Genomic DNA, 14072 nt, shown 5'->3' with positions numbered 1-14072 from the left:
TGCAAATGAAGGGAAGCATTTCTTGCTACTGTTTTATGCAGATCTGAAGCTCATATCAGGTGTACTTCCGACAACCAAACTACAGAATATGTTACTAATGGAAGAATATGCAGCAGACTCAGAACGATAACCTAATGTAATTTGCTGATGGAAGAAGTTACCAACCCCTGTAGTCTTGGAAATGTGTAATCTGTCTCATGAATGCACTTACATGATTTTAACACAAATGTATTTATGACATTTTTTGTCTTTACTGCTCATCAAGTTTATTCATACTCCATTCTCTTGTTCATGACACTGACAATGCACATTTATTTTCCCATTGAAAGGAAAGTTCCACCTACAGAAAAAAAAACACATTCTGTCTACAGAATCTCTACTGTAAAGGCCTGGTTTTATTCTACCTTAAGCCAACTACAGTAAAAAAGAAAATCCCTGAGAGAAAGATGCAGTATCAAACTTTTTGCTTTGAGTTCAAGTGTTCATTTAAAATACCAAGTTCAGATTTTACCAAGGTAAAAGGTTTTTTATTGGAAAAAGCATTCTAATGGGCCCATGCACAAGATGTATTAAAAAAGTAGACAGTAGCATCTCCAGTAGTTCAAAGATGACAGAAAAAGAACAGAAGAAAGGTAAAATAATAAAAATCAGACTGCATAAAAACTTGAGTAAGACTCTTACATGAGCTCTCCTCTTCAAAAGGCACTAAGAGAAGAAAGAAGGACATAAGGAATCCTCTTCACTGTATGCTACTCATCAGGATGTTTGAAGGACAGATATACTTGCAACTCTGGCTAAAACATACTGGCTTTAGTCTCTAGTCTCATGGCATCCAAATGCCATGTAAAGAGCCATGTGGATTACCGTTCCATGTGGCAGGAGAAAGATCTGTATGTCATGTTAGTTAATGCTGACAACATGGAAACAAATTTTTGTAGTTTACATTAGGAGCACACAACCCATACTGCTAACAGATCAGGCACAGTCCAGAGCCTCTTTTCTTCCCCAGGGACTTTCAGGAATGACTGTTAAAATGATATAGCAATCTCTATCATATAGAACCCTACAAAGTCTGTAATAAGACCCAAAGGCTTATTCTTTTAATTTTAGAAAAGCCTAACACACTCCAAGTTCTAAAACTGGGAAAAATAATCATCCATGTACATATCACATTTCTTCAGACATTCAGATATTCAGATCTGTAGGCTTTCCATTTCTAGAGCAGAAACTATAAGCAACTGTCTTTACAAGGGCACTACAACTCCCAGTTATTCTCCTCTTCACAAAAAAAAAAAAAAATCTGTCTCCAAACAAGTTTTAGTACCTGTAGAATGGAGTCCTGTACTATAGCCACATCTTGTGATTCACAGTCACGCTGATGCAGATCTCTGAAGGATATGAAAGCTTTCAGCTAAATACTCACCAATGCAGGCCACTGTTTTGGTGAGACTCGAGCCCCTTGAAGCAGAACTGGATCAGTTCGAGGCGCCCACACCAATGATCCTTCCAGTAACAGCACTATAACCTCTTCAGCATGGACTTTTACCCAGGCATGTTGCTTCCAGTTACAGCCATCAAATTCCACAAAGATCTGATTTAGTTTAAAAAAAAAAAAAGAAAACACCATTTAACTTTTTTCAGACACTGAGTAGAATATATGAGATTCCACAATTTCTATCGACAGGGGAACAGCAGCTTTGTCAGAAAAAAAAAATCAGGATTAGTATTTTAATGTAACACTGAGAACATCACATCTACGTAGCTATCGTATTTCAAAAGAAACGGAAGTCTAATTCATAGCAATTACTATACTATGGAAGACGATTTACTGTCCAAACACACATCACTGGCACCAAACACTGCCTTTCTCCATACAAAACCAAAGATGGAAAACTTCTTTATCCCAAAATACAACTAATGATCCAATGCAACCTTCCTGCACATTGGGAATGACAGGGGATTTAGAGACTCCTACTTGTCATTTCAACAGACAATCAGTATCAGAATGGATAATTTTATAGCTGAAATTCACCAAAATCCTTCAGCCAGGTAAGTTGGTGTTTGTGAAATCCACACTATACGAGAAGTCCTGTGCTACCCTGTACATTACACTAAGCTCTCTGAACCAAATGCAGATATTTCTGGCATGAGATTATCCAGAAATACCTACTCACCAGACTTCATGACCTGATAAGTACATGCAATAATACAAACTGCACTACAGTCCTAAATCATTGTTCTCAGATACCCTTTTTCCCCTATCATAAAGGGTACACACTAAAGCTATATGCAATTACACTGCAAGAATGCTAAGCAAAGGAGTGGGTTATAAGCCTCACTTGATGCCCTAACAGTAAGGGCCATGAAAGATTAAAACATTCACCCTCCAGTCCTTCAGCTACAGAACTTTCCTACTACACATAGACAATCAAACAGGACAGTCAGAATATACTTTAGTACAAAGTACATACAAGACCACTGAGGATAACTGGGCGCTAACCAGAGACAAGAAGTTCTCCGCTATACCAATAATCTGCATTAAAAGAGGCAAGAGGAGACCATTTACAGTCCTTCTCCTCACCTCTTTTTTCCAGATGCAAAAGCTACCCAGAGAGAGGGAAAGAATATGGAGCGTCACTCCTGATGAAATCTTCAACATTGTTACTGCCTGAACTGCCCTTCTGAGAAAGAAGACTGAGTTTCTCAAGGTATCCCTTCCTTAAATTCAACAAACTCCAGCAATATAGTGAAAATTCAACTTAACACCTTTCCTGTTTCAGGATCCATACCTTTCTTAATATTATATTTATGCTACCACGGCAATAAAATGTGACAAAGAAAGGACTATCATGTTATGATTCTGTTATCATAAAGATTACATGAAAAAGATGGTCAAAATGAACTACTGGAACATCAACTTTGGAATATGTCTTTTCACAAGGTACTTAAGAATTTTATTAAAAGGAGGATTTTATAAGCAGCTACACAGAGAGACCACCTCTCTGTAGCACGTACACTCGAACTACTTGGCAAAGATCACTGAAGGCAGACAACATAAATTCAACAGTCATTAATTCAAATAAGCAGTGAAGCACAGCCTGCTTCCCAAAAAATAACATCTATTAGCTTAATTTTTAATTTATTGCTTTATACACGACTCAAAGTAATTTACTGTAACAGACATGAAATCAGGTTACACGAAAATTTCTTCCAGTCAAACTACAACACATCTCGTATTTCTATGAATTATTACAAATTGACCAAGTGGAACAGCTCTACTTTAGCTGTAAATTTAACAAGTTACTTCCTGGTTTAAAAACGAAAAAAAACCAAGGCTCCACAATCCCAGAAGAAATAGTCTTCGATGAACTTCAGGATGGACATTCCACATTTCTTTAAGGTGCTCACTAAACATTATGACAGGTACTGTGATTGCCAACACATCAAAGCAGCAGCAATGCCTTCTGTTACTTAACTCTAAAACCAGATCTTAGTTTCCCTTATTGAAATCTCAGATCCAGAACTGGAGCTGGGAAAAAAGTCTTATAAAGCTATAAACCACGCTCACCACTCTTCCCTGCAAAACAGAAAAGTCGTGACATTTGTTTTTACACAATTCACGTCCAATGCTCAGTTTTATTCCACCTTTGTATGCATAAGAAACTGAGTCCTTCCAAACTTTGATTTACAATTGCGGAAAGCCATAATTAATTCTAAACCAATACTAAGTAGAGTACATTCCTCAACAGAAAAATGTAGGGCAGTTGTTCTAGGCCTATGTAAGACCACACATTATATCAGGAAAAATTACCACTGTTGTTTTCAACAAATCACATTAAACGAAAAGGGCAGCGAGCCTCAAGACAAATAGCTGTATTCTCAGCTTCTGCAATAGAAACAGTTTTCCTGTGTACTGGGAGTGGCAACAAGCAGAAGATTACTTGCACAAACTATTGTTTGTGCATATATTGCTTTATGTGACTACAGGAAATAACTATGCGATGCATGAAGAGAGACCCAACATACTCAGTATAAGAAAACTACTAAGGGAATCCTGAAACAGAAGTCTAAAGCAAGGGAACTTGTGACAGACTTTTGAGTAAATACTACATATCAGAAGCAAATAAGTAAGTGGCAAAAAAAAAAAAAAAAAGTTCTACCTTTGTTGTAAAACTCAGAAGTTTTAAGCAAAGCCCTGGTTTTTTCCATCTTAATTTGAAAATCCTGTAGTTCTGAGTCAAAGGGAAATGCTAAAGCCATGGCTACGCTGGAAAGAATTACCTCTCCATATAATCAGGTCTTACAATTCATGTAATCACATACACCAACATCTGCTGATCCTTCTAACTTTGCTCACAGTCAGTTTGGACAATCCACTGACAACAGCAATGATGCTTTACTAATACGAATGCACTTATTTATACCTACTTGTCATCAATAACTCTTCAAAAGCAGACATATCCACATAAAATAATAATAATAAAAAAAAGATACTGCTTAGATAAAATGCGCCTGAAGGATTTCCCAAGTTCTTCTATGGTGAAAATGCCTTTCTGAAGCAATATCTACTTACAAAGAAGCTTTGGTTTTATTATTATTGTTTTTTTTAAAATCTAGAAACATCCTCTTGCAACACAGAAAAGGCCACAAAGATGATAAAGGGCCTGGAACATCTCCTATACAAGGAAAGGCTGAGTAACCTGGGCCTGTTCAGCCTGGGGAAAAGAAGATTAAGAGGAGATCTGATAATTGTCTGTAACACTCTAAAGGGAGGTGTGAGGCAAATGGATGAGGCCAGGCTCTTCTCCATGGTGTGCAGCACTAGGACAAGGAGCAATGGCCTAAAACTTGAACACTGGAAGTTCCACACAAACATATGGAAGAATTTCTTTACAGTCAGAGTGATGGAGCACTGGTACAGGCTGCCCAGAGAGGTGGTGGAGTCTCCTTGTTTAGAAATACGCCAGACCCGTCTGGACACTGAGCGGTGCGACCCATTGTGGGGAACCTGTGTTACCTGGGGTGTTGGACTCAATGTCCTCTTGAGATCCCTTCTAACTCTTGCAATGTTGTGATTCTGTGAAAACAGAGAGGATCAAACACATCCGTAATTCTCTCAGCCCATCTCCTCACTTTTTGGTTTTTGGCCCAGCCCAGTAAAAAGTGACACCAGAAAGTAGAGATGTTGCTCTGCTTTATTTGATACACAAAGACAACCTGAAGTGTTTGCCTAGAAGATACATTTTTTCTCTAGTTGTTACACTAACTTTCTAGTGACTAACAGGTCTTCACGCATTCTAAAGAACTACAGGCTGGTTAGTATGAACAGAATTTCTCGAAGTTCTCCAAAGTCAGTTCTCCCGAAAAAACAGTAACAAAAGAACTACTATAGACATACTGGTCCTTTTTCATCACATGCTCCAATCACAACTTATAGTACAAAAAAACAATTAGAATTTGCTGCACTACAGACTTGTAGATGACAAGTAGGAAGAATGTAAGAAAAAAATTCATATTCCAGGGGTTTATATTCTTTACAAAAAATTAAAAAAGCAAAAAACCTTCAAAAGTATCCCTTAAAATGGTCTTAAATTTTACTAGTTTTGAAAGGAAGGATCATCAGTCAGTTGCTAGAGAGCAGACTGAGGCACAGGTTCAATTTCCTGTTCCGTCAGAAGCTTCCTGCATGACCTTGGACAAGCCATTTAATTTCACTGGCTCTGTTTCCATGTTGGGAAACTGGAGTAACAGTATTTATGCCCAGACAGGATGCATCTGTTGCAGACTACCAAGTAAGTCTGGGTAAGAAATTCCCTAAGACCCCTTACTCTCTAAGATGCAGAAAGAACCACATTGTCAACAAGCGAGATGAAAAACGGAAGGTAGATACTACTATGAGACATCTGAGATCTCATACAATTAATACCAGCATTAAATGAGATTAAAAAATAAAAAGAAATAGAACTACAGAAACTTTCAAATTGCTAATGCATCCAAAGAATTAATTTGAAATCCATAACTGCAAACCACAATGAAATTCACACCTGCGCACAGAAAACTTTCAGCTTCAAGTTGAACCTAAAATATACATACTAGGTGTTTTAGAATGGCTCCCAAAAACTAAGAAAACAAAGCAGAAAGCAAATCAAGGAGAACATCCTTTCTCTGTAATAATTTATAATCAAACCAGACGACAAAAAAAAAAAAAAAAATCATATGGTCAAAAAGAATCTCACCACAATTACTACAAGGATCAACTACGTTTAAAGGCTGGTCCTGACTAATAGGTATCACAGAATGGTTGAGGTTGAAAGGAACCTCTAAGGAGCATTTGGTCCAACCCACCTGCTCAGGCAAGGCTACCCAGAACCAATTGCTCAGGACTATGATCACTTAGCTTCTGAGCATCTCTGTGTGTAGCAATTGGACAGATCAATACAAAAAGGTGTTTCACCAGAGGTATAAAAACCAGAAGGATCAGCATGCTAGAAAGGTGCTATAAGGGAAGGGGAGTGCCTACCCATATCAGAAGATTCCAGGTTTGCAGGGGAAAGCTTCCCCAAAGAGAGATCTCCAACCAGAGATCCTTCCTCAGAGGCAGTCAGCCCTTAAATGAGGTCTAAGAGAGGGGCAGCCAGGCTCCACCCCTTCCTATCACACAGCTGAATTGCCTTCACCTGTGCTCCCAGGGCTGACCGGGTCCTTTCCCAGGTGCTCCATCAGTGGTGCAGGCTGGGACTCAGCAGTTCCCATACATCACCAGAGAGATTCCACCACCTCTGCAGGCAACCTGCTCTCAGTTACCCTCACCCTGCCCTCTTCTACTGTCACTGGGCTCTGACTATACTTTGCACCACTACCAATCACTACCCTCTGGGTCTGACCGTTGAGCCAGTTTTTGATCCACCTCACTGTCTGACTGTCCGGTCCATACATCAAGAGCTTCTTTACAAGGATCTTAAGGGGAAAAACATTGAAGCCTTAATGAGGTCCAGAAAGACAGCATCCACTGCTCTTTCATCAGTCAGACCTGTAAGTTCATTGTAGAAACTTGTAAAGTTGGTCAAACATGACTTTTCTTTGGCGAATTCACACTAACTACTCCTTTTCTTCTTCTTTTCTTTCACATGCCTGGAAAAGCTTCATCCCCTTCCCAGAGTTTGATCTGAGGCAGACCAACTGTACTTCTTGAAGAAGGCAGGGACACTGTCTTACTTACAGTCACCAGGATCTTCTCCCTAGTTTCCATGATTGAACAAGGATCAAAAACAACCAGCCTCACAGTGACATCTGCCAGTTCCCTCAGTACTTGTGGGTACATCCCCTTGGGACCCATGAACTTACATCCACTTTGAACTTACTGCCTGACCTGACTCTTGCTCCATGCTTTCCCCTAGTCTGTCTCTGGGACCTGGGATTACAGAGGGTCAGTACTGCTGGTACAGAATGAGACCAAGAAAGCATCCCCTCTACCAACCTTCTCCCTGTCTTCCTTTTGTCATTGATGTATTTACAGAAGATTTTTTTTTTGTTGTCCTTGAAATCCCTGGACAGATTCATTTCCATCAAGGCTTTAGTGTTGCTAACTTCATCTCTGGATGTTCAGACAATCTCTCTGCATTCTTCCTAGGTTAGTCATTACAGTTTCTACCCTCTGTACTCTTCCATTTGTACTTGAGTTTGGTAAAGAGTCCCTTGTTCAGTCAAATAGGCCCCACAGCATTTCTGCCTGACTTCTTTTTTGGGTTGCACCACCCTTGGAGGAAGCGATCCTTGAAATATTAATTAGCTTTCCTAAGCTGCTTCTTCCTCTAGGGCCTTCTCCCATAGTATTCTATCACACAGATCCTTGAAGAAGTCTGCTCTTCTGAAGCCCAAGGTCATAAGTTTGCTATTCATTTTTCTCACTGCCCTAAGGATTATTAACTTAGAGGTCTTTTCCAACCTTGGTGATTCTATTCTATTCTATGATCTTCACGTTCCCCAGTTCTACTCGTTACTGGTGAGAACGAGGTCCAGAAGAACCCCTCTTCTCCCCTGTCACTTGGAGAAAGAAGTTATCACCAATACCTTTCAGGAACCTCTTTGATTGTTTACATCCTTCAACAGGTATTAGGATTGTTGAAGTTCCCCATGAGGATCAGGGCCTGCAAATGGAAGGCTACTCCTATCAGTCTGTAGAGAGCCTCATCTGACCACTTGGTCAAGCGGTCTATAGCAGAGCTCCACTGTATCATTACCCAATCCTCCCTTTAAACCTAAGGACTATACAAGGAAACCTCATATTTCTGTTTCACAAAAGTAGTATCATAATCTAATGCAGGCAAGACACAACAAAGGACTCTTTACAGCAAGTACTTGCAACACAAAGCAGTCACTACTAAGCAGCACTACCTAACAGGAGAATGATCAGTTCGTCAGTCAGTGATAACAATAGGGAAGTAGTAAGATTATTTTTGAAATAAAACAGGCTTAGAACTTGAAGAAGAAAGAAATCCACTAACAGATTGAAAAGTTAAATGCTTTGATTAGATAGAGCATCTAATCAAAAGGAGGTGGCACAAACTATTAAATGCAGACAGTGATGGTTCAACAGGGAAAGTCTGAAGCATTGTGCAACAGAGTCACAAGCACAGAGACCTCAGGACAAGAGCTGTACAAAGATAAAAACAGAATATTGTTTGGGTTCTTTAATTGGCACTTGAAACTGGAAGCACTGTGTCTACTTAGAGAGAACTCTTACACTACCAAGAAAAGTTACAGTATGAGCAAATGCATGCAATGACCACCCCGCTACCGAGGGACGAAACACCAACACAATGCACAAAATTACATTCTGGCTAAGTCTTCTTGGAAAGACATTTCTTCTGTGATATCATGATGGAGATACACAGAAGTACTGGTCTGGGCTGGAATTAGGTTAATTTCCTTCACAGTAGCTGGTATGATGCTGTTTTGGATTTGAGACAAAAAACGCATTGATTAGATCACTCATGTTTTAACTGTTGCTGAGTAGTGCTCACACAGAGTCGAGGACTTTTCTGCTTCTCACACTGCTCAGCTAGCAAGGAGGCTGAGGGTGCTTGAAAAGCTGAGTGGGAACAGTCAGGACAGCTGATCCCAACTGACCAAAAGGATATTCAATATCACACGATGTAATGCTCAGCAAGAGAAGCTGGGCAGGGAAGACGTAGCAGGAAGGATGTTTGTAGTTGTGGCATTTGTCTTCTCAAGCAGATGTTACACATGATGGAATCCAACTTTCCATCTGTCTGCTGATGGGAAGTAATATTTTGAGTATTTTGCTTTGCTTGTGCATGCAGCTTTTGTTTTACCTATTATACTGTGTTTATCTCAGTCCTTGAGTTTTCACAATTTTATCTTAACAATTTTCATCTCGATCCAGCTAGGAGGGAAAATTAGCAACTTACATAAGCTACAACTGCAGAGGTATTCCCCCTTGTAACATCCCTGCTCCTTGCATTTCACTGTAAATAAGTAGTTACAGAATCCCTCTTGACGCTTTTGATTCTCGAAAAAAGCAGTCACTGGAAACACAAAAGACCTTGCTCATTGGATGAATGCAAATTTTTCATCTCACATGTTGGAAGACAGAAAAGCCACCGGGGAGAAAAAAAACACAAGAATTCACAATATTTTGTACTAAGGCCACCAAGAAAGTATCATACAGTGAGTGGAGAAAATGCATGCCCACTGCTTTGCAATCAGCTCTCTTTCAAAGAACAGTATTTTACTTGCAAAGTAAGTAAAAATTCATTGTTAAAAAGTATTCAATATCCTGTTGGTCCTCAAATATTTATTTTATAACAAGAAGCATTACAGATATGCTCTACCTACTGGCCTAAAGAACATTCATCCAGCCCAGCATTCTACCTTCAACTGCAACAATAGGAGACAGCAAATGAAACATCAGACCACTGTTTGGGGTCTATATATACCTTCATAAATCCTTCCAACATGCAAACTCATGTATGTGTCTTGCTAACAGGAAGAACGATCCAGCAATATGGCCATCCTTGCAGGTCAGAATGAAGCAAAGACAAATAGAGTAGTAGAGAAAGCAATCTGGATATCATACAATTCTCTTAGGTTGTTTTGGATCTTCCCACCACTTCCAGAATCCCAGTTTCGACTACTTATCAGCCAACTCATCTTGCAACACTTATTGCAGTCTGAATGCCTCTACAAACTTCCCATTCAGTCTCAAACGAATAACACCAAAATTCTGCAGCAGATGTAAACACTGACACTCCACCACATATGGGCAGCATGTGCACTGTTTCTCCACACTTTTTCCTCTTGCCAAGAAGGCTTTCAAGTAACATCTCAAAACTGATAGAGAGCATGTAAACCTAAATCCAGCCCTGCAGTTGCAGCATCCTCACTTAATTTAAAAAAAAAAAAAAAAAAAAAAAGATTTGCTCCCATAAAATCCCTTATGAAGACGACACTTTAGACTATAACATGCTTTTGTAGTAATACTGCTTTTCCAGTATTAAAATACTATTTTAACATCTTTCTGAAATGTTTGAAGTTCCATGCTTTTTGAGTGTTCTCCATTTTCCTGCTTTGGAAAGGCAGAGATATAAAACTGTTCTGTATTTCTTAAAAGGAAACGTGAGACTATGGGCTACTAAGACAAACCATCTTTACAGGATACCATGAGAAAGCACAGTCCTAATTCAAAGCGTAGATTAGATTTTTTCTTCCAGCCTTCTTCAGACCTAGTTCACATTCACATTATCTTAGAACAGTAATTCCTGAATTGGTGCCAAGTCCTCACTTCTGGCTGAATGAATTTTAAAAAGATGACATTTTCTTAACAGAACATCATTAACAGAACTTTTCCATTCTGTAGAATGGACCTTGGAAGATCATCTAGTCCAACTGCCTGACCACTTCAGAACTAAATAAAAGTTAAAAAATATTACTGAGGGCATTATCCAAATGCCTCTTCAACAACAATAGGCATGGGGACGTCAACCACCTCTTTAGAAAGACAGTTTTGGTGTTTGACCACCCTCACAGAAAAGAGGCTTTCCCTGATGCCCAGTCTGAACTTTCCCTAGAGAAGCTTTGTGTTGCTCCCACACATCTTTTCATTGATTACCAGGGAAAAGAAACCAGGACCTCTCTCTCCACAAACATGCAGAGGAATGAAGTTGCTTCTGAGCCCTTTTTCCAGACTGGACAATTCAAGTGTCCTCAGCCTCTCATTTTTCCAACCTTTTTACTGATTAACACTGTCAAAGTAGCGTTCATTATACACAGAAAGATCCATTACAACACTAAATATTCCACAGTACAGAACTAAGAAAAAATCAACTTGTGTATTTTAGACAGTTTGTATTCAGTAGTTCTTGTAAAGATTTGGAAAACACAATGTTTAGATACAACTGTATCGTTAAAACAGTGTGAAATGTAAAATTATTGATGAAAAAAACTGGGTTGAGAACAGCAGTGTTATAAGAATGCTATGAATTCAAATACGTCAAGAAAACAACAAATTATTTCCTATGCTATCAAGCACAGAATTGATTTTTTTTCCTTTGTTAAAGTAGTCTAATAAGTGTCACATGACTAACGAGGAAACAAATTATTTACTTTTAGTTGTCCAAGCAATGTTCCTCCAGTTCACACAGCTAAACGACAGTAGGAACAGGCACTGTAAACACTCATTACATCATAATCACACTTGCATCTGATGGGACCATAACACAAGGGTACCAATACAAGTCAAATGCAGTCTGTTACAAAAGCAGTTTTCCAGACCAGGTCACAGCCCTTACGCGTTTCCACATTTCAGACAGTCTCAAACACCTCTCCTAATTTATTTCTCAATATCCCCTCTCCTATGTATTTATTTATTTACCTCCAGCTTAAATAAACAAGGCAGCAATAGTGCATCACCCTATCCTCTGAGATGGTTGGTAGCTGCCAGGCCACAAGGGTTTGCGAAGCATGCCATCACTCACAACGAATTCTAGGAGAAGTGGCACACACAGAGAAACGGCCAGGCTGTCTGTCCAGAGTTCTTTCCACAATCTCCACCCGAGTGTCTCACTGCACTACACCAGAGACAAGCAAAACAAAAAGTGTTTAAACGCATTACACTAAATGCAAATTGCTGCAGCTGAAAACAGAATCGAAGACCAAAAACCACCGACCCCAACACAGAAGTACGTATTTAAACAAGAAACCTCACTTAGCCTGATCAAGTATACTTAACGTCTTCCCAGGAAACAGCACGGAAAAGTTGCGCGGACACGCAGCCGTACTTCAGCCATCAGAAATCACAGCAGCCGAGGCCACCGGGCTCCCTCCACCCGGCCCACGCCCCGCCACTGCGCTCCCGCAGGCCGGGACCGCCGTTCCCCGGCCCGAAGAGCGTCCCGCCAGGCCATGGGCAGCGCGGGCAGAGCTCCGCAGAGAAGGGCCGCCAGCACGGCGCCGCCGCGACCCGACCAGGGGGAAAGCAGCGCTCCGCAGCCCCGGCCCGACCCGTTCACCCCGCGGCCCGGCCCGGCCCGCGCCCCCCGCCCGCGCCCCGTCACCGTCACCGCCTCCGCCGCCGGGTCCTCACCGCCAGGTCCTGGGGCACCGCTCCGCTCATAGCCCGCACCGTGCCGCTCCGCCAGGCCCGGGAGGGCAGCGCAGGCCCAGAGTCCGGCCCCGCCGCCTCGCCCTCGCCCGGCGCCGCCGCCAGCAGCAGCAGGAGCCGCTTTCCCACGGGGGAGGCCGCCACGTCCGCCATCCCCGCCGGACAGGAGCCTCCTCCGCCGCCGGACAGGAGCCTCCTCCGCCGCCGGCCCGAGCCCACCGACCGCCGCGGCCCCGAGACACCGACGGAACGACCGCCCCTCTCCAGGCCTCCGAACGCCGCCCGCCCCGATCCCGGCATGCACCTCGCCAGGACGGCCTTCCCTCCCTCCTTCCTCTCCCCCACAATGCCCCGCGCAGCCGGGCCTTTCTGGGACGGACGGACGGACCGGCCGCAGAGTTGCAGCGGCCGCGGACAGAACCTGGAGCAGTCGCGGAGCCGAGGGCCGATCGGCGGCCAGGTGCCGTAGGAGGAGGAGGCCTTCCTGCGGCAGAGCTGCTTATGAACTCCAGGTTCAGTGTCTGAAATAACAGAAATTAAGGAGTTTTTACCTAAGTTTCGAGGTAAACGGACATTATAAAAAAGATACGGTAACAGCTGTAGAAGTGGGGCCTGAGTTGCTTCAGATGGTTCTGAGTTGGCCCCGGAGTAAAAGCAATATCACTTGTCTGGGTTCTTCCCTGTTAGCTATAATGGCATTATTAGGGGATAACTATGATATATTGCACCGGGTGGAGGTGGGGTCAGGAAACTCAAAGCACAGATGGAAGTCTGCTTGGCGAGGGATGTGAAAAATAACCAGGGATTCTACAGGTGTGTTGGTCACAAGAGACAGGCCAAGAAGAGTGCACCCCTCTGATAAGTGAGAAGGGAGAACTGGAAACAGACACAAAGAAGCCTGAGGTGCCCAACTGGTTCTGTGCCTCATTTTTCACAGGCAGCCAGAAGGCGTGTGTCCCTCACATCCCTGAACCTCTAAGTGGGAACTGGGGATGCAAAAACCCTCCCACTGTAAGAGAGAAGCAAGTCTGAGACTGTCTTGAGAGAATAAACGTGTACAAGTCCATGAGGCCTGATTACACGCATCCCAGGGACTTGAAGGAACCGATGGATGTGGTTGCCAATCCATCGGTTTTGAAATCCGTCATATTTGAAAAGTTGCGGCTGTCAGGTGAAGTCCCCCATGACTGGAAAAAGGGAAACATCACTCTCATTTTTAGGAGAGAAAGGAAGATCTGGGGAACTACATGCCAGTGAGCCTCGTGTCTGTGTCTGGGAAGATAATGAAACACATCCTCCTGGAAGATATATTGAAGCACATGAGGGACAAGCAGATGATCTGAGAGAGCCAGCACGGCTTCACCATGGGCAGATCATTCCTAACCAATCTGGTGGCCATCTATGATGGAGCAACAGCACTGGTGAACAAAGAAATGGGCAACTTATGTCA

General features: G+C 42.1%; 1 protein-coding gene across 4 annotated transcripts in view; it reads right to left on the bottom strand.

The window, feature by feature from the left end:
• Positions 1-12929, bottom strand: part of KDM3B (lysine demethylase 3B) — a 51397-nt gene extending 38468 nt beyond the window's left edge. Inside the window, exons 1-3 of one of the 4 annotated variants that reach the window (XM_090151125.1) lie at positions 11894-12226; positions 1424-1591; positions 212-340 (exon numbers count right to left, since the gene is read on the bottom strand). Coding sequence is in view for 1 of the 4 variants with exons in the window: in XM_031598527.2 (XP_031454387.1) it covers positions 1424-1591; positions 12605-12922 (486 nt within the window). In the remaining 3 variants the exon portion in view is untranslated. Of the gene's footprint in view, positions 1-211; positions 341-1423; positions 1592-6520; positions 9597-11893; positions 12227-12604 lie in introns of those variants that run through there. The other 3 variants (XM_031598528.2, XR_016471443.1, XM_031598527.2) reach the window with 3 other exon arrangements.
• Positions 12930-14072: the final 1143 nt, after the last annotated feature.

The sequence above is a fragment of the Phasianus colchicus genome, chromosome 15, assembly GCF_987193195.1.
Source record: "Phasianus colchicus chromosome 15, bPhaCol1.hap1.1, whole genome shotgun sequence".
Classification (NCBI taxonomy): Eukaryota; Metazoa; Chordata; class Aves; order Galliformes; family Phasianidae; genus Phasianus; species Phasianus colchicus.
Note: the sequence above shows the minus strand (reverse complement) of the source record. Positions and strands in the feature narration are given on the sequence as shown.